The 18945-nt window shown below is 42.3% G+C and overlaps 1 protein-coding gene across 1 annotated transcript; it reads left to right on the top strand.

Moving 5' to 3' along the window:
* The first annotated feature begins 1120 nt into the window (after positions 1-1120).
* On the top strand, positions 1121-14141 carry LOC125239291 (pancreatic triacylglycerol lipase-like). The gene is made up of 8 exons (XM_048146833.1): positions 1121-1166; positions 2507-2681; positions 7282-7430; positions 7889-7990; positions 8584-8730; positions 9529-9721; positions 9971-10108; positions 13986-14141. The coding sequence occupies exons 1-8, from the start codon at positions 1121-1123 to the stop codon at positions 14041-14043; spliced, it is 1008 nt and encodes a 335-aa protein (XP_048002790.1). The 3' UTR covers positions 14044-14141.
* Positions 14142-18945: the final 4804 nt, after the last annotated feature.

Here is an 18945-nt window from a genome sequence, read left to right as displayed (position 1 = left end):
ACTTTAAGGTTTAGTAAAAGTCGCCTGGTTTTCGAGATTTCACACTTTTAAAATTTTTAATGTCACCTAAAATTTTAAAAAGTGTGAAAATCTTGAAAAGCGATGAGAGAGCGAGAGCTTAATGTCGATTTTCGGACTAGTATAAGGTGCCCTCTTGGTGGTTAAAAGGTTGTCCATTAATTACCGGGCGCCCGGTAATCCCGTGCTGTTGTGCGAAATGGTCTAAGAAGATCTCGAGTTGGACCCTAGACAACATTTGTGCTGGTTACGAAGGAAATAGACGCATTTGGCATATAAAATTGCATGTGACAAATAAAATAAAAATAAAACAATTTTTTTTTCAATTTCTTTTAGGAAAATTCTGTTTTCTCTTCGACTCTGGATAAAAAAAAATTGTCAAAAATTAAGTACTTTAGTTCTCACATCCAGAACGGTTTTTTAAAAGTTATCAAATGTCAGTCAATGTTAATGAATGTCAAAGAAAGAAAGAGGGAACGTCTTCTAATGCAGTATTTGCGTAGCTCGGGATCTGAAGCTGCCCTTGCAGACCAAAAAACAAAATACATCGTGTATACTTTTTTATTTTTATTCCCATACCCGGTAGTTATAAAATTAAATTAAAAATTAAAATTCATAATAATATGAAAGTAGACGAAACACATTCGACATAGTTAGTTTCTACGGGTATGGAACCTGTTGACTGATAAATATAATCAGCCATAAAAATATTCTATCAAAATTCAAGTTTAAATCCCCGACGTTATAAGCGGGCATGTCTGTGGCATCGTAGCATTCAAACGAATGAACCGATTTAGATTTCTTATTTTTCATTTGAAAGCTGCATTATTTGGATGTCCTTAGCAATGTTTCATGAAAATCTGTCCACAATCGTCGGAAGTTTTTTCAAAATTTAAAATTTTCGCCAAAAAAGTTTTTTCAAAAGAGTGTTACACATGACATACCTACAGCGATTAAATAACTTAAGCACCGATTGCCAAATTATAATAAATATAATAATCCACTAATTATCCTGTTGATTAACTGATTAGTATCCGTCTTATCATGAACCCGTAACCCAGTAATTATTGTTGTCAACTTGTCAGTCAGTGTCCTTTCAAAAATGGCGAAGGCTGTGTTGTTCCTGGCCTGGCTTGCTGTGGCTTCAGGTATGCTTTCACTTATTTACTTAAAACAAATTAAAGACAACTCCGTACAGACATAGATAAAGTCTAAGAAAAAAACCGGCCAAGAGCGTGTCGGGCCACGCTCAGTGTAGGGTTCCGTAGTTTTTTGTATTTTTCTCAAAAACTACTGAACCTATCAAGTTCAAAACAATTTTCCTAGAAAGTCTTTATAAAGTTCTACTTTTGTGATTTTTTTCATATTTTTTAAACATATGGTTCAAAAGTTAGAGGGGGGGACGCACTTTTTTTTTCCTTTAGGAGTGATTATTTCCGAAAATATTAATATTATCAAGAAATGATCTTAGTAAACTCTTATTTATTTTTAAATACCTATCCAACAATATGTAACACGTTGGGGTTGGAATGAAAAAAAATATCAGCCCCCACTTTACATGTAGGGGGGGTACACTAATAAAACATTTTTTTCCATTTTTTATTTTTGCACTTTGTTGGCGTGATTGATGTACATATTGGTACCAAATTTCAGCTTTCTAGTGCTTACGGTTACTGAGATTATCCGCGGACGGGCGGACGGAAAAAGAAAAAGTACGTACAGAAAAAGGTACGGTGACCTAAATGGCGATACCTACCTTTGGGGGACGCTCGGCTAGATGGCGCTAACATTAATATTTGACATTTTAACACATTTCAAGCAAGAATATGGGCCAAATTGTCAAAACTGTGGCTGAACAGTTTTATAAGCTTGTGTCGAGAGATGGCAGTCTAAGTCTACGCACTGTGATTACCCATTTTACTTTGACAGTAACTCTATAATACTCGATCCTCTTTGAAACAAATAAATAAAATATGAAAATATGTAAAAGATCAATAGTTATTTGTTTTACAAGGGGGCAAAGTTGTTGTTTAACCGCACGTGCCAATATTGATACCCGAGTGAGCGAAAGATTTCAATATTGAACCGCGAGTTGTTCAAAAAGTGGAATCTTGAACGTTGCTAGGGTTTCGAGGCACGAAGGTTAAACAAACTTTGTCACCGAGTGAAACACAAAAATTTTCACCACACCAACACAAATATAATACTTAGTATTACTTACTGCCTATAAAACATCAAATTATATCAAATCCATAAATTTATTGAATAGGTATGATTTGAAATCATCATTTATTGGTAAATTCTACCAGGCAACATTTCTATGAAATTATCTACTTTGCACTGTTGTGGATAAAATGCAATTTTGCTATCTGTTATCTGTATTTCCATAATCCACAATTTGAATTGCTACAGAGTGGCACTGGAAGCAGTTTCATGTGCTCTGCCTACCACTTTTGCGCATACATACGTATATTTATGAATGTGACAGCGCTTCCAACCCAGGACCCGGTGCTCCGCAAGTTGGACCCCGGCCCTCGCTACCAGCACGTGAGCGACGGAGACGGCAACATACACTTGGTGGACTTGTGGGAGCGGGCCAGCGATATACGCGAGGCGGCCCGATACAACCCTGATTCACAGAACATCTACCATCTCTTCACCAGGTACCGACAGATATAGTGTACAGTCAACCAATTGGAACCCTACAACCATGTCACAATGACAAGCAGTAAGAGATTTCTTACAATCTGATTTATAACGTCACTATGACATAGTTTTACAGTGGCCTAGGGTTCCAATTGGTTGACTGTACGTACCCAAATGGACAAACGCTCACGATAATATATCTATTTCTATCGCTTTTGCGTATTGGCGCGACAGAGCCAGACTACATTTCGGTGGCATTTCGCGACGCCGGGCCAGATATATCATCATCATCAGCGTGCGTAGCCAATTGAACAAAGGCTCACGAAACGCTCACGAAACGAAACGCTCGTGAACATCTATCTCTATCGCTCTTGCGTATTAGCACGACAGAGCCAGGCTGCCTTTCGCGGCGTTTCGTTTTCGTTTCGCGTCGATGTAATGAATTTACAATTCATCCCGACGTTTCGAACACTTTACAGCGTTTGTGCGTTATGCTATAAAGTGTTCGAAACGTCGGGATGAATCGTAAATTCATTATACGCGATTTAATCCGTTTCCATTGTTTTGTTTTACACCCTTTTCAGTTACTTACCCCTCTGTCGCAGCGCAGTGTAAAAGTCACGTACTTAACCCTTTACCAGGCGAAGGTATGTATTCCTCCCACACCTTATATCGGTTACCGTAGTCAGGTTTTAACTCCAAACCTCTTACAAAATATTTTGTGAATCCCTGAAAATAGTATTTTATGATCTACATTCACAACACGCTTCTAAATCGCGTAATATATCTTTGGCAGTCGTTTAAATTCACTTGAACGCTAATTTCAGTAAACTACGGAGAAATTCGAACACTTTCCTTAATTTCTATGAAACAGAAGTACATAGGTCGAACAATTTTGACGTGAAACGTTAGGTGAACGTCTTTAAAAACCCGTAGTAGAGTGACCGGACCGAAAACCAGGTGTAACGAAAAGTGTTATGGCGCGGCGGCTTATATCTCTGTAACTATAATACCTACATAGACAATTTTAATATGACCGTATAGAAGAAAGTAGCCATTACTCAGACATATATAATTGGCTGCTACAGATGGCGCCACTTTTGCGATAAAAGCGTTCCATTCGGGCCAAAAATGACGTTTTTTGTAGTGTTTGTTTAGCAATTACTCTCAAAAATTGTATTGTGCTGTGCCATAAAATGATATTGATACACAGATCTAATGCTGAATTATCGAAATATTATAAAAGATTAACATATTTATTTATGATCAGCTGGAAAAATTCAATAATGTGGCATATTTTTCGCTTTTATACAATTTTATTATTGTTCTGCGTGGGAGCACTATATGTCCGCAGCTCGGCCTGCGGCCTCGCGTGCTTGGGAGCGCCTCGGGGACGCTCCGGGCCTTCGGCCCAACGCGGAGCTCGGCCTTCGGCCTTCGCTGAGATTGAAGCTCAGCGTTGGGCCTCCGGCCCACCGCTTCGCTTTTTAGACACTCTGTCCGCAGCTCGACCTGCTGCCTCGCGTGCTTGGGAGCACCTCTGGGACGCTCCGGGCCTTCGGCCCTACGCGGAGCTCGGCCTTCGGCCTTCGCTGGGTTTCAAAGCTCAGCGTTGGGCCTCTGGTCCGCCGCTTCGCTTTTTAGACACTTTTATTATTGCTCTGTGTGGGAGCACTATCTGTCCGCAGCTCGCCCTGCGGCCTCGCGTGCATGGGAGCGCCTCGGGGACGCTCCGGGCCTTCGGCCCTACGCGGAGCTCGGCCTTCGGCCTTCGCTGGGTTTGAAGCTCAGCGTTGGGCCTCCGGCCCGCCGCTTCGCTTTTAGACACTTTTATTATTGTTCTGTGTGGGAGCACTATCTGCCCACAACTTGGCCTGCGGCCTCGGGGCCGCTCCGGGCCTTTGGCCCTACGCGGAGCTCGGCCTTCGGCCTTCGCTGGGTTTCGAAGCTCAGCGTTGGGCCTCCGGCCCGCCGCTTCGCTTTTTAGACACTTTTATTATTGCTCTGTGTGGGAGCACTATCAGTCCGCAGCTCGGCCTGCGGCCTCGCGTGCTTGGAAGCGCCACGGGGACGCTCCGGGCCTTCGGCCCTACGCGGAGCTCGGCCTTCGGCCTTCGCTGGGTTTGAAGCTCAGCGTTGGGCCTCCGGCCCGCCGCTTCGCTTTTAGACACTTTCATTATTGCTCTGTGTGGGAGCACTACCTGTCCGCAGCTCGGCCTGCGGCCTCACGTGCTTGGGAGCACCTCTGGGACGCTCCGGGCCTTCGGCCCTAGGCGGAGCTCGGCCTTCGGCCTTCGCCGGGTTTTGAAGCTCAGCGTTGGGCCTCCGGCTTATTATTGTTATGCCTGGGAGCCCTGTCTGTCCGCAGCTCGGCCTGCGGCCTTCGCTAGTTAGTTACGTCCCCTCCTCAATAGCGGTGGTCCACACAACGTTTCACGTTATCCATCGCGGCTGTGTCCCTGACGCAGCCTACCTTAATTTTTTTTTTGACATTTTGTAGATTTTGAGTGTTGAAAGGTAATGTAATCGTAAACATTGCTAAATATTTACGCATTATTGTGTATGACCAGAATTAGGATGTGGGTTGACATTATCCCATGGCCTTATTAGAGTTTAACTGTGTGGGAGCTATTCTTCCCATGGCCCAGTAGATTGTCTTGTCATGTCATAAAAACTCACGTTAGTAATAAAACTGTTTTTGTGTTCAACCTAGAGCGAATTCATGTACCTAGCTATAAAATCTCCTTTTAAAGACTTTCCCTGAAAAATTTCTTCTTGAAGATAGTATCATAAAATTTAATAATTGTGTTGCTTTTAACCAAAAAATAATGAGGTAAGTATTTATCCCATTGCCTGTCTAGGTGTGAGACTGTATTACATTATATATATATATATATATACAGGGTGTCCCAAGACTATGGGACATGAACGGAAAGTACCTTAAATATCGTAGATAGGGTATTTTGCTACAAGAAGACTTTATTTTATTTTTAAAACTAAGTAAAACTCCATTCATAGATTTTTAAATAATTACATGGTTAAACCGGGAATCAAACCCGCTACACGAGAAAAAAAAAACATCCTGTAATTTTGTCATTCATCATAAAGATTATCTTTCTCTAAATAACATAGTGTCGGAGATAAAAGGAAGACCATGAATTTTAACATTTTACATGGCAGACTCCTTAGCCTTAAAATTTGTCCATACATTAAAAAAAAAAAAAAATTTTTTTTTGAATGCAGTTTTACCAAGTTTTAAAAATAAAATAAAGTCTTCTTTCAGCAATATATCCTATCTGTGATATTTTAGGTACTTTCCCTTCATGTCCCATGGTCTTGGGACACCCTGTATATATATCATAGTTACAAAAAATAAATACGTATCGAGAATGCCTTTAAACGAAAACTCGTATTTTTGATAAACCCTGTATACTTAAAAATAAATAACAAAAACCAAAGAGACTCAAAATCTAATCGGGCCATGGGAATAATAGTTCCCACACAGGCAAATTCCAGCCAGGCAATGGGATAGAGTCATCCCACATCCTAATTCTGGACATATCACAAGGACGCAGGAGTATTTAGCAAAATATATGATTATATTACCTGACAATCATTAAGATCATGAAAATACCAAAAAATGGTTCGATATATCTCCTTGTGTTATTCTTAAATTCAGTATAGTCGAAGCGTGTTGTGAATGTAGATCATAAAATACTATTTTCAGGGATTCGCAAAATATTTTGTAGGAGGTTTGGAGTTAAAACCTGACTACGGTAACCGATATAAGGTGTGGGAGGAATACATACCTTCGCCTGGTAAATAATAAGACAAAATCGAGTATGACAGTTAGTTACTTGGCCAGGCGATGGGATAACCGTAACCCACATTTTTATTTCTGGTTTAAAGGAACATCTCCGACTTTCGAAAATGCATTTTTTACAAGGCGTAATACGGTTGTAACAGTATATACAGTACGTATGAAGACACGCTAGTTCTTTGGGGCCTGGTAAAGGGTTAAATACAATCTCATTTATAATATTGTCATTCACAGAATAACTTCTCCACGGATCACTGTTCAATTGTACCATGAGTCCGTGTAATGTCAAACACTCAACCACCTCAAACTTACAGAAATATAGCATAACATTTCATTTGGAAGTAATTTTGTATTGCTCTTATATTTCCATAAAAATATTTGTCATAATGTCAGATTAATGACATTTATCTAATCACGTAGAATCGATTCAAACCTTGTTTGTAGAAAATAAATACTTCATCGTACGGGGAGTTCTAACAAAGTGGGTTTGCCGGAGTAAAGTTATTCTTCCACGTTTACTGCCTGTTACAGTCATATAAATAGATATCAAGGGTGGCAAATTCAATAAACAGAATATATACTTATTCACATATTTTTTCTCAGACTCTAAGTTAACTCCGTTTGGTCTTATCGCAAGATCAGCGCTGGATTTCACCAGCAACACGTTGAGACGAGGCCATTTCGTGGCACTTCATTCCTTTCTGTTTTGTTATTAATAATGTGTAATTGGTCTTGCTTGTGTTCAATAAAAAGGTATGTTCATCTGCAGGTTATATTCTATTTTTCCTTGTCGCCAGGTTGAACCCCACAGTGAGCCAGCCGATGCTGATCGGCAACAGCGGTCTCCTCGGCCTCACCAACTACAACCCGCGGCGACGGTCTGTCATCCTCATCCATGGCTGGAACAGCGGAACCACTTCAGACTTCAACACCGTGCTCATACCAGGTGAGCGACTGTGCCAGGTATTATTTTAGATGACAAACTTTTTTATGTTGTTAACTCAACTCACCTAGTCAGGTTTCGAAATTGCTGCAAACTGCAGCATCTGATTGATTAATTGATTGATTGTATCATTCTTACTTTGACCTCTTTAGGGGACTGATTTACTTGGTCTAAGACTCTGAAGATGGCTTTGAGATCTGTGTAATAAAAAACCCAAATTTTGTTGAGTATTACCTAGTGGCCTGTTGACACAAAAATAAACTTTAGTCCAGATATGAAATTATTACCAAAAACTTGTAGGTATTGACTACCAATCGCTAATACGATTCCGTTATGCTCTAACAGATCCCAATAGGAGTCCTGTAAAAATCTTTGCAAAATAGAGCTCTCAACTCTTGAAGATCTCTTAGCTCCTGTTTATCAAATATTTTGACTCTCTGCCACTTATTATCGTTTTCCAGCATTCCTGCAAGCCGAGGACCTGAACGTCATCATGGTGGACTGGACGGCTGGATCCAACACCATCAACTACGCCGCTGCTGTCACCAACACCAAGACTGCAGGTCTGTATCATTTAAACCAAGACAAAGTTGTATATAAAAATGTGTCCTTGAAGTGAAGAAGAAGAAAAGTAGTGACAATTTGTTCCCTCCCCTAGCAAGGAAGAGGTTCCTTTCCGTAATGGTGATGTGAAACCGAAATTGTGATACTTATTGCAGTGACAGGTTGATAGCAAATCGCCTACACCACAATCAAACCCATATCCCACAGTCAGCTTCTAACGACGCTCACAGGTTTCAAAATCTCACAGGGAGGGTTTATGGGCTGTTCATCGGTTACCAACAGACTTTTCATCTGTTCGTTTCCTCCTTGAACTACCACTTCTTTTTCTTCTGGTGTCGATGGTTTCATACTGTGCGGGGCCAGAAGGCAGCGACATTAAATTCATCGCCCTGACTGTCGCATCCCGGAGGTCCTGTTGAGAGCAGAGGCGTGAGGGCACGCTGGACAGGACAGTATGTGCTCCATCGTTTGTGGAGCCGTCCCACATGAGCATTTGGTATATTATAGAACGCCCCACTTCAGCAAGTTCTCCTTAATACGGTCAAAATAACACTACCAATGCTGAAGCGGAAAGTCCACTTGAATGTTTCAGGCGAAGGCATCGCTCGCTTCATCGACTGGCTGAACCGCGAGTCGGGGGCGTCCCCCACCCACTACCACATCGTGGGGCACAGCCTGGGGGCTCACATGGCGGGCATCATCGGACGGAATGTCAACGGACGGATCGCCTACTTGACGGGTCAGTTCTTAGCAATCGTTAAAGCTCAATAAAGTCCAGCATCTCCTACCAACTTAGGACATAATCTTAAAGTGGCAGGATCGCGTCTGAACGAAACGATAGCTTAATACATACTTGACAGGTATCATGGCGCCATTTGCCGCGTCTCATGGGAGCCTGGGGTCTGCTGTGACAAGGTATGTTATCAAATATCATTCAGCCAGAACAGTCTATGGGGGCACACATGGCTGATTATCGGCCGAAAAGTCAACGGACGAATAGCGTACTTGACAGGTGTTCTCAAATATATTTAATCAAGATAGGCTAGAATTTTAAGGAGACCAATATACTGGTTACTGGTGGTGGCACTGGTATATGATACTAGAGCTCAACTAGGGTGTCAGACCGAATTTACCACCTCTGGAAAGAGTCCATATGCCAAAAAAACTGTTTACTGGACCGACAAAGCCCATGCAAAAAAAGCGTACCCCTGAAATGTATGGGCCTTTTAGGCTTAAGACTGATGGCGCTGTTTGGTAGCCTGGAAGTGGCCAAAATCATTTATTTTCCCCAAATATTTTTTCGAGTTTTTATTTTTTTAAGAACAAATGACATAATATATTTATTTATTTTAAAATCATGATATTACGTCAATACATTTTGAAAAGAAAAAACAATTGTAGGCGTCGTCAGTGTAGCTATGATAGTATTTAATAGGTGGCGCTACAAAATCGAGGTACGATTCTTAGTATGAAGTATGTAAATCCTATATAAATAATCCTTGCTAGGCGAGTAATATTAAAAATTCTTAATTTCCAGCGTTGGAGCCAGCGCTCCCCGGCTTCGTCACGAACGACGACAAGCTCCGCGCCGACGACGGCGCCTACACGGAGGTGATCCACACCAACGCCGGCAACCTCGGCTACATGAGCACGCTCGGCCACGTGGACTTCTACCCCAACGGCGGGTACAACATGCTGGGCTGTGACAGCATCGCTTGCGATCATGCTAGGTGGGCATCTTTTAAGAACCTTGGCAATGCCCCTTCGTCTTTGATGAGGTCTTGGTAGCTCAGATGCGCGCTGGCTGGAGAACCCAGAGGACGTAAGAAGTGTCACCCAAGGCAGTAATTTTCTGACTTGACTAAGATAATTACTTGAAGAACTAAGTGCTTTACACTTTAGGGTTTTCAAAGCATATCGCGCAGGTCTACCTACAGCTAGAGCCACTAGTTAAATAAATAATTGTATGTATCTTTCAGGTCATACTTCTACCTCGGCGAGTCACTAACCTCCGGCGGGTTCACAGGGCGCCGCTGCGCCACCTATGTCGGCGCCATGTCGGGCAACTGTCTTCTTTTCGGGACCCTGCAGATGGGAGGACTCGTGCCCAAGACCGGGTGAGTTCAGGTCACACTTCTGCCTCGGGAGTCGCTGGTAGGAGGCTTCACAGGGCGTCGCTGCGCCACCTATGTCGGCGCCATGTTGGGTAACTGTCTTGTCTTTGGGACCCTGCAGATAGGAGGGCTTGTGCCCAAGACCGGGTGAGTTCAGGTCACACTTCTGCCTCGGGAGTCGCTGGTAGGAGGCTTCACAGGGCGCCGCTGCGCCACCTATGTCGGCGCCATGTCGGGTAACTGTCTTCTCTTCGGGACCCTCGGGAGGGCTCGTGCCCAAAACCGGGTAAGATGGACGTAACGGCCTAGCCACGACAATGGTCTAAGGCGGCGAGCGGGGCGGCCGGGCTGCGCGGGAAACGCGCGCGGGCGCTAGCCATGCCACGTACTTTTAGAAGCGGCGGCAGGGCCTAGGAGCGGCCAGAACGTTTTCATATTTAAAAACATGTTTTTTACTGTCGAATATGACTCTAACGTGCATAGAATGCTTTAATTAGTCAATTTACGTCTTGTACAAAAGAATATGTGTGATGACTAAGTACATGGAATTTATTTTATGGCTAGTTAAATGATACTTAATATAAATAAACACTTAGAAAAAAATTAACAGTAAATACGAATAAATACTATACAAAAATATGTTTGAAAACATTATTACATACTACATACGCGAAAGTACAATTGCCCAAGACCGGGTGAGTTCAGGTCACACTTCTGCCTCGGGAGTCGCTGGTAGGAGGCTTCACAGGGCGTCGCTGCGCCACCTATGTCGGCGCCATGTTGGGTAACTGTCTTGTCTTCGGGACCCTGCAGATGGGAGGGCTTGTGCCCAAGACCGGGTGAGACCAGTCACACTTCTGCCTCGGGAGTCGCTGGTAGGAGGCTTCACAGGGCGTCGCTGCGCCACCTATGTCGGCGCCATGTTGGGTAACTGTCTTGTCTTCGGGACCCTGCAGATGGGAGGGCTTGTGCCCAAGACCGGGTGAGTTCAGGTCACACTTCTGCCTCGGGAGTCGCTGGTAGGAGGCTTCACAGGGCGCCGCTGCGCCACCTATGTCGGCGCCATGTCGGGTAACTGTCTTCTCTTCGGGACCCTCGGGAGGGCTCGTGCCCAAAACCGGGTAAGATGGACGTAACGGCCTAGCCACGACAATGGTCTAAGGCGGCGAGCGGGGCGGCCGGGCTGCGCGGGAAACGCGCGCGGGCGCTAGCCATGCCACGTACTTTTAGAAGCGGCGGCAGGGCCTAGGAGCGGCCAGAACGTTTTCATATTTAAAAACATGTTTTTTACTGTCGAATATGACTCTAACGTGCATAGAATGCTTTAATTAGTCAATTTACGTCTTGTACAAAAGAATATGTGTGATGACTAAGTACATGGAATTTATTTTATGGCTAGTTAAATGATACTTAATATAAATAAACACTTAGAAAAAAATTAACAGTAAATACGAATAAATACTATACAAAAATATGTTTGAAAACATTATTACATACTACATACGCGAAAGTACAATTCAATTTTCATTAAATAAAGGTTTCGGGTTCAAGACGCTCATAATAAAAACAAAATATTTTGTTTCGCGCGGAATCGCTAGCCCCATCTAGCCGCCTAGGCCGGTCGCGCCGCTGTAATGTCGTGGCGGTGCGGGCGCGGCGCGCTACAGTTGTTCTCGTCGCGCGCCGCCCCGCGCGCCGCTCCCGCGGGTAGGCCCGTAAAAACCCGCGCGCGATTTCGAACAGCGGCAAGGTCGTGGCATGCCTCGCGCGCGCTGCGTTTTTGTTTTTGTGACTTACCGCTTGCCGCTGCCGCAAGACGCCTTAGACCATTGTCGTGGCTAGGCCGTAATACCCATCTAAAGCGCCTGGCGTCCTTTGGCTCGTTGGGTAGACGACATTCTAAAAACTGCGGGGCACCTCTATAGACGAGACTAGCTCAGGATCGGGATAAATGACGTACACGAAGGGATCCCTATGCTCAGCAGTGGGCGATTAAAGGTTGAATTGATAATGTGAATAACTGATTTCCTTGCCCTTTATCTTAATTATATGGAGTCGGGGCAGTACGTCTTTTTCTTCATTACGAGGGTCATGCCAAAATAAGTTAGATACTCCATGGTCATTTGATTGATACTGGCCAGTTATACACCAATGTAAAGGTAGGTTATCTGCTTATAAATTTAAAAATGGAACACTTGGAAATTCTTAGGATTCCTTTTTTAATTATTTTTTTTCTAAATAATTTTGGCGGGAATTTTCCGCAACAATGAAGCTTACTCGACGTGATTTTCGTGTTATGATATATTATGACTTTAAAAAAGGTTTAACACCTCAAGAGTGTTTTGAACTTTTAGTCTCGACTTTTGGAGAGTCTGCGTGTTCACGTGCAACTGTTTTCAATTGGTTTGCTGAATTTAAAAGAGGACGGGAGAGCTTTGAAGATGAGGCGAAGACCGGACGGCCGCCAACCGCAGTCACTGAAGAAAATGTAAAGACTGGAAAAAAATATTCGTGCGAACCGACGAATTACATATGTAGAGCTCGAGCGTGAACTGGGCATTGGATCAGCAGCATTGTAAACTATAATTCATAGTAAACTGTCTCTTCATAAGCGTTGTTCAAGATGGGTGCCGCACAAGCTCACCGATTTACAGAAAGACCGTCGCGTGGATTGGTGCAAATTTATGATAGATAAATTCGACGCAGGCGAGAACAAAAACGTATATGATATACTTACAGGTGACGAAACATGGCTATATAACTACGATCCCGAAACAAAGCGACAGTCCACAGTATGGTGTTTTGAAGATGAGCCGACGCCAACAAAATGTCGCCGAACCCGAAGCACACAAAAACAAATGGTTGCCTCATTTTTCTGCAAGACGGGACATACAAGTTTCTAATGGGGTGGCAACGCGCATGTGACACTGTTTGAGTTGCAGGCGTCCATAGGTTACGGTGACCGCTTTACATCAGGCGGACCGTATACTTGTTTGCCACCGACGTTGTATTAAAAAAAAAAAACATATTGCTACAATAGTGCTAGAAGATCAAAAGACAGTTAATTCAGAATGGTATGTGACAGTTTGTGCCCCAAGAGTACTGTCAGCTTGGTGTGACAAGCGGCCGAAGTCAGGAACCCGGCACCTGCTCTGGCACCACGACAACGCTGCCCCGCACACTTCCGCTAGAACACTTGACTATTTCAGCTCAAAAAACGTGACTATTCTGCCCCACCCCCCATATTCCCCTGACCTAGCCCCCTGTGATTTTTATCTCTTTCCTAAAATTAAAGAAAAATTAAAAGGAAGGCGATTTGAGAACAAAGAAGATGCGTTGGCTGCGTATAATTACGAAATTTCTGAGGTGTATGTAAATTTTGAGTATCTAATTTCTTTTGGCATGACCCTCGTATTGGTTTAAATCATGTGTATAATATATTTTCTGCTTATTTTGATAGTTAAAAGCTGCCTAAAGAATCTTCCCAGTAATTTATAATTGCACGTTTCTACATTAATATATTGATGAGCAATTCCCGTTAAGTTTGTACATTTGGATCACGTCTCCGATTTGGATAAAAATTGGAAGGCTGATAGAGTCCATGGTGCTGAGCAAGATCCACTTGGTTTTTCAAATGTCCTAGGTTGATTGTATGAAACTTTTCTTTTTTGTTACCGAAAATGTATAGAATTCTGGTTTTAACTTTAACTTAACGGGAATTGCACAGATATTGGTAGGTAATTTACGGATGAATATCATCCTCCTTGCGTTATCTCGGCATATGCCACGGCTCGTGGGAGCCTGGGGTCCGCTTTGACAACTAGTAATGCAGGTGTATACGTGATAATTTATAATATATAATTGTTCTCATTATTTCCAGCCAATCCGGAATCTACTGGATGGAGACTAATGCTCAACCGCCGTTCTCAAGAGGCTGACTTATCACATAACAGTCTAGGCGTCTTCAAAATGAACAAAGCACAAAAACGACAGTGGGACATCATATGAATGAAAATAAATAAGTTATTCTGATTAATTCGTTTTTTATTGATACCCTTTAGTTGTCAAAGCGGACCCCAGGCTCCCACGAGCCGTGGCAAATGCCGGGATAACGCAAGGAGGAGGATGATGACGCCTGCTGTGCTTTTTGTGGATGGCTTAGTATGGATACCTGGGTACCTAACTCGAGTTAAAATGTTCATCCTCACTTTCTCGACACGTGGCAAACCAAGAACAAACGGGCCTCCCGCTCGTTTTTGCCCAGAACGTGCAAGTTGTGGAATGAGCTACCTTCTGAGGTGTTTCCCTTGCGCTATGACATGGGGTTTGTAACTAAACCTCCGCTCACCTTACTTATTTACTTACGTACTTGACTAATCAACAGTATAACTAACCCCCCTTTAAATATACCCCGTAAATTTGGCCTTGTGATCGTCTAGCGTGAATAAGTAGAACCCTTCGATGTGAACCGCGATAACCCAGATCCTTTAATGAGTATCAGCTGTATTTTTGACTAATTTTTAAAATTTTATTTATTTATATTTTAAAGAAGAATAAAGGTTATTGTAGCATAATAATATAGTGTTATAGTAGAGTATTTTATCAGATTTAGGCCTAGAAAGTTATATGTGAGAAAATTAATGACGTGATGAAGAAATTTTAGAATAAAAGTTAGTGAGTGAAACATACATGAAATAAATATTAAAAAATATTTTGGTAATCATCCGCTACGCCTTATTAGTGGTCCCGGCTTGGGCAAGGGCTTGCGATACGGTATGGTACCCCTGACCTGATCAAACCACTTTATCAGGATCCTAAGCAAGTAAGCCTGAAGGGCTATCTATCTACGAACTAACCCCCTTTTTGTTTTTGTCTCTTTTTCCCTAGCTAAACCCCCCTTTCCCCAATACTGCTAATAGACCATAACTTCTCGATCTTTCTAATGTTTTATCGAAACACCGAGCAGTCGCTAACTTTTATAAGAACTAAGCAAGTCTACTAACTTTTCTAAGCTTTTGACTTTCCATCAGTGGACGGCGCTCGCATGCCACTGGGACCTATAACAAACCTATGCTTTTTATTCCAAAGTATAGTTTGTTTCCCTAACCAACTTGATAGAATTTACCTTGAAAAACTAATTAGCAACACCAAGTGTCCCGCAGTCACACCGAAAGATCAGAAATTGCTACCACAATTATTAATTTCACTCAAAAAAATTAAGTAATAAGAGATTTTATAAATTACCAGTTTTACCACATATTTTAAGATAGTAAACACCACATTTAAAGTCCATTTAAACCATATAAATAGTAGTAGTTAAATTATTTCTCCACAATACACGTTGACCAATTATAATTTAAGACCAATCATAATAGAACTCTACTTTCATAGAAATAGTGTGTGACTCTACCCTACTCCTATTGTTTTCCCTACTCTAACATATCTGAAACACAGACCCTCACTTACCATAGATCTTGTGTTCAGAATATGTACAAGTGTATCCCTACTAGAACTGTACAGTTCAGCCAGCGAAGCTGAGATAGGCAACCTATAGGTTTGTGTTCTGATCCCCCCCTCTGCTCTTGCCCGCAGGCTAGGGTAGCAGAGAGTAGATCGCCCTATCCGTGTATATATCCAGTATTCCAGGACACACCAGTACCAGCCACATGGGAGACAGCTGCGATCAAACTTTACTTAGATGTGGATCGATCACAACCGAAATCCCCAGCGACCAACTCCAGCATGGACTAGAGCACCGAGTAAATAAATATATATAAATATATATATAGGACCCCAGCCTCAAATACTGCCGACTTCAGTGAGCAAGGATTACTCCTAATGTCTTTCGTCAATCGTGAAAGTCCTCACTTCCATCTAACAGTTGGACTCTTTGAGACCGGTGAGAAAATACGCTTTTGTAAGTATAAAAAAGCGTCCAAGCCCCCACTTGGAACAAAAGACCCCTAAACGCCTTATGTTTAACAGCCGCAAGGTATAAAGCGCTTAGCCGGACAACAGTCTGTCACAAACAATGATCTGGCTTATAACTTTCACAAAATAACCCCATAGAAAATTACTAAATCCAATTTTACTGATCAACTAAACAAACGAGTGAAGTTTTCTTTACGTGCTATAATCTAAGCTTAGTTTTGCAAGAATTACTCCCTACAATACCAAACACAGACTTATCTCCAAGCACCAGCCATACATCGACCCAGTCTTTGTATTGCTTGACGGCACTCAAGAAACAAAGCACAGAAAACTTCACTATACACATTAATTTAAATGTGACACTTGCTACGGTTGACGGCGAGATAGAATAAAACAAACGAGTTAAAATAAAGAACTGGTTTATTCTCGCCGTAACTCCGCGTGAGCACACGAACAAAGGTCGTTAGGTGTGGGTTCGTAAGGCCGATACTGATTTTGCTCCGAGGTCAGGTCCACCACGCAAGTACTCCCCTGAAGCTGCTGGTGTCGTTGCGGGCTGAAGACGGAACGCGCCGAGGGACGTCAGCCGCTCCGCTCCGGATCTGCCGGAACTTGTGTAGAGGTTCCGGAACCGTCGTAACCCGGCCTGGGCTGTAGTTCCAGCCGTAATATGGCTCCCTGGAATTTATTTCCAGAAAATGAGAATAATGTTCCTCACATCTCTCCGCTGACTGTACCCGGCAAGACAAAAGCAAAGCAGGAAGAAAGTACTGCGTGATAAAGAAGGTAAAAGTCTGGTGAAGTGCGGGTTGGTACAATCAGACGGAGTTTACATTTGTAAAAACCATTGTTTTAAAAAAAACAAGCTACGATGCAAAAGTGAAAGTTGAATCTAACGGTCAAATTTTGAATTTAAAAAGTTAACGGAAATTAACTGCCATTATAAATTTAAAAGATTTACAATTTACGTTAAAACAAAATGCAACAGGAGTGCAATGCACATTCTAAAAGTTTAATTAAATACAAGCCAATTAAATTGAGTGGCACGCAAAATCGAACAAAGAAAAATCATAACGGAAAGAACCGTTAGGAATGACATTTGAATTTACTTGCTAAAGAAAGCGTATTAATTGTTCAACACTTACCCAATTGGGGATTTAAACACTATATACAAACGTTACTTGGTACTAAACGAGCACTAAGACGTATTAGGAATTAAATAAATTTAAAATCACGCCGGCTACATGTATAGTCGCGAGCTTTGAGCAAAGCGAACGTGCGCCGGCGCCGATGTCTCAATCTGTCTGCCCCGAGCTGTGAAGCCGCGCGGGAGCGGTGGAGTAAGGCGCGGGGCGGGGAGCGCCACCGGCCGGTTTTACAACGAAGGAATGTCGCGCAAGGTAAAGTGCGCAATGCATAGGTCAGGATCAGGATGCAATTATAACTTAAATATTACGATTTGAATGTATCGCTTTTAATTATTCGTATCTAGTATAAGCAGGTAAGTGTTTCTTATGAATTAATTACGTTTATATTGGAATGTAAGTTAGCTATGAATCAATAAAACTTCTTAATATATATGTAACCTAGGTTACGTAACGTATTTACGTTACAATACCCCGGCGCGTGGTCAAGGATTTTAGGTCATCTTAATGAAATAAAATCCGCAGAGCTAAGCACTTGTCAATACGCTTTCGTAAATAATCTTTCATACATCACGCTTCCATGAATACATTAGTAACTATTTGGGAAAATGAAATAAAATTACTAACGCTCAATAGCAAAAAAAAATACTGAGGTAACCTGTTACAAGAACTTGAGACCCTACACGTGCTTTTGCCTAAAGATGGTAACACGCATATTTTGAAATTAAATTAATACACAACAAGCAAACATACATCATGACTAACGCAGGTACTTCCCAAAATGGGTAGGGAGAGCAACTTGAAAATACTAAGGACCTAATGCCGCCCTTGGCAATCAAAAATTGGGAAGGGGAAAAAAAAAATGTGATACCGCAAGCAGGCAAAATGCCTCCAACCAGTAGCTATAATCACAATTGAGTCAATATCCCTTAGTCGACTTCTACGACATCCACGGGAGGAAAAGGAGTGGGGAAATTCTTAACCCGTCACCACACGGGGACACGTGACACTAATAATAACCTCACGAGAAAACAAAAAAAAAAAAAACTATTTATGAACACCAACTAATTTGAGATCTTTTATATGCCAGGTGCCTAAATCCTTACCTGACAAATCTTGCAACATATACACTAGAGGTGATTTCTTAGCAACTACCCGAGCCTTAATAAATTTCGGGGCTAGTTTTTTGGTAAATTGTTTACCCTTATCGCTCAAGAAATAGGTACGCTTCATGACAATGTCACCGACTTGAAATTCAGCAGGCTTACGTCTAATATTGTAATGAGACGTGTTCTTGACATGGGCATGCCACAACCTTCGCTGGACATCGTCAAATAAGGCTGACATGACACCCAGATTTTCTGCGTATATGTCACGTGGTAGGAACAACACTTCTTCGCCGAGATCGTTATCCGTATAGTGTGTACCGCACGGCACCAACTCGCGACCGAATACTAGAAATGCAGGTGTTTTATTGGTCACTTCATTAACCGAGCTATTAATGGCAAACTGAACCCGCGGAATAAATACGTCCCAAGACCTATGGTCATCCTCTACAAACGTAGAAATACACGTAATAATCGTGCGGTTGTAACGCTCCACGAGATTCACTTGAGGCGTGTATCTAGGGCTATAAAAAACGTTAGGAACACTATACAACCTGAAGAAATTTTCCATTACTCTCCCAGTGAATTGAGTGCCATTGTCCATCAACACCGTCTGCGGTACACCATGCACAAGGAACACTGACTCCTCTAAAATCCT

Source organism: Leguminivora glycinivorella, chromosome 25, assembly GCF_023078275.1.
Source record: "Leguminivora glycinivorella isolate SPB_JAAS2020 chromosome 25, LegGlyc_1.1, whole genome shotgun sequence".
Taxonomy (NCBI): Eukaryota; Metazoa; Arthropoda; class Insecta; order Lepidoptera; family Tortricidae; genus Leguminivora; species Leguminivora glycinivorella.
Note: the sequence above shows the minus strand (reverse complement) of the source record. Positions and strands in the feature narration are given on the sequence as shown.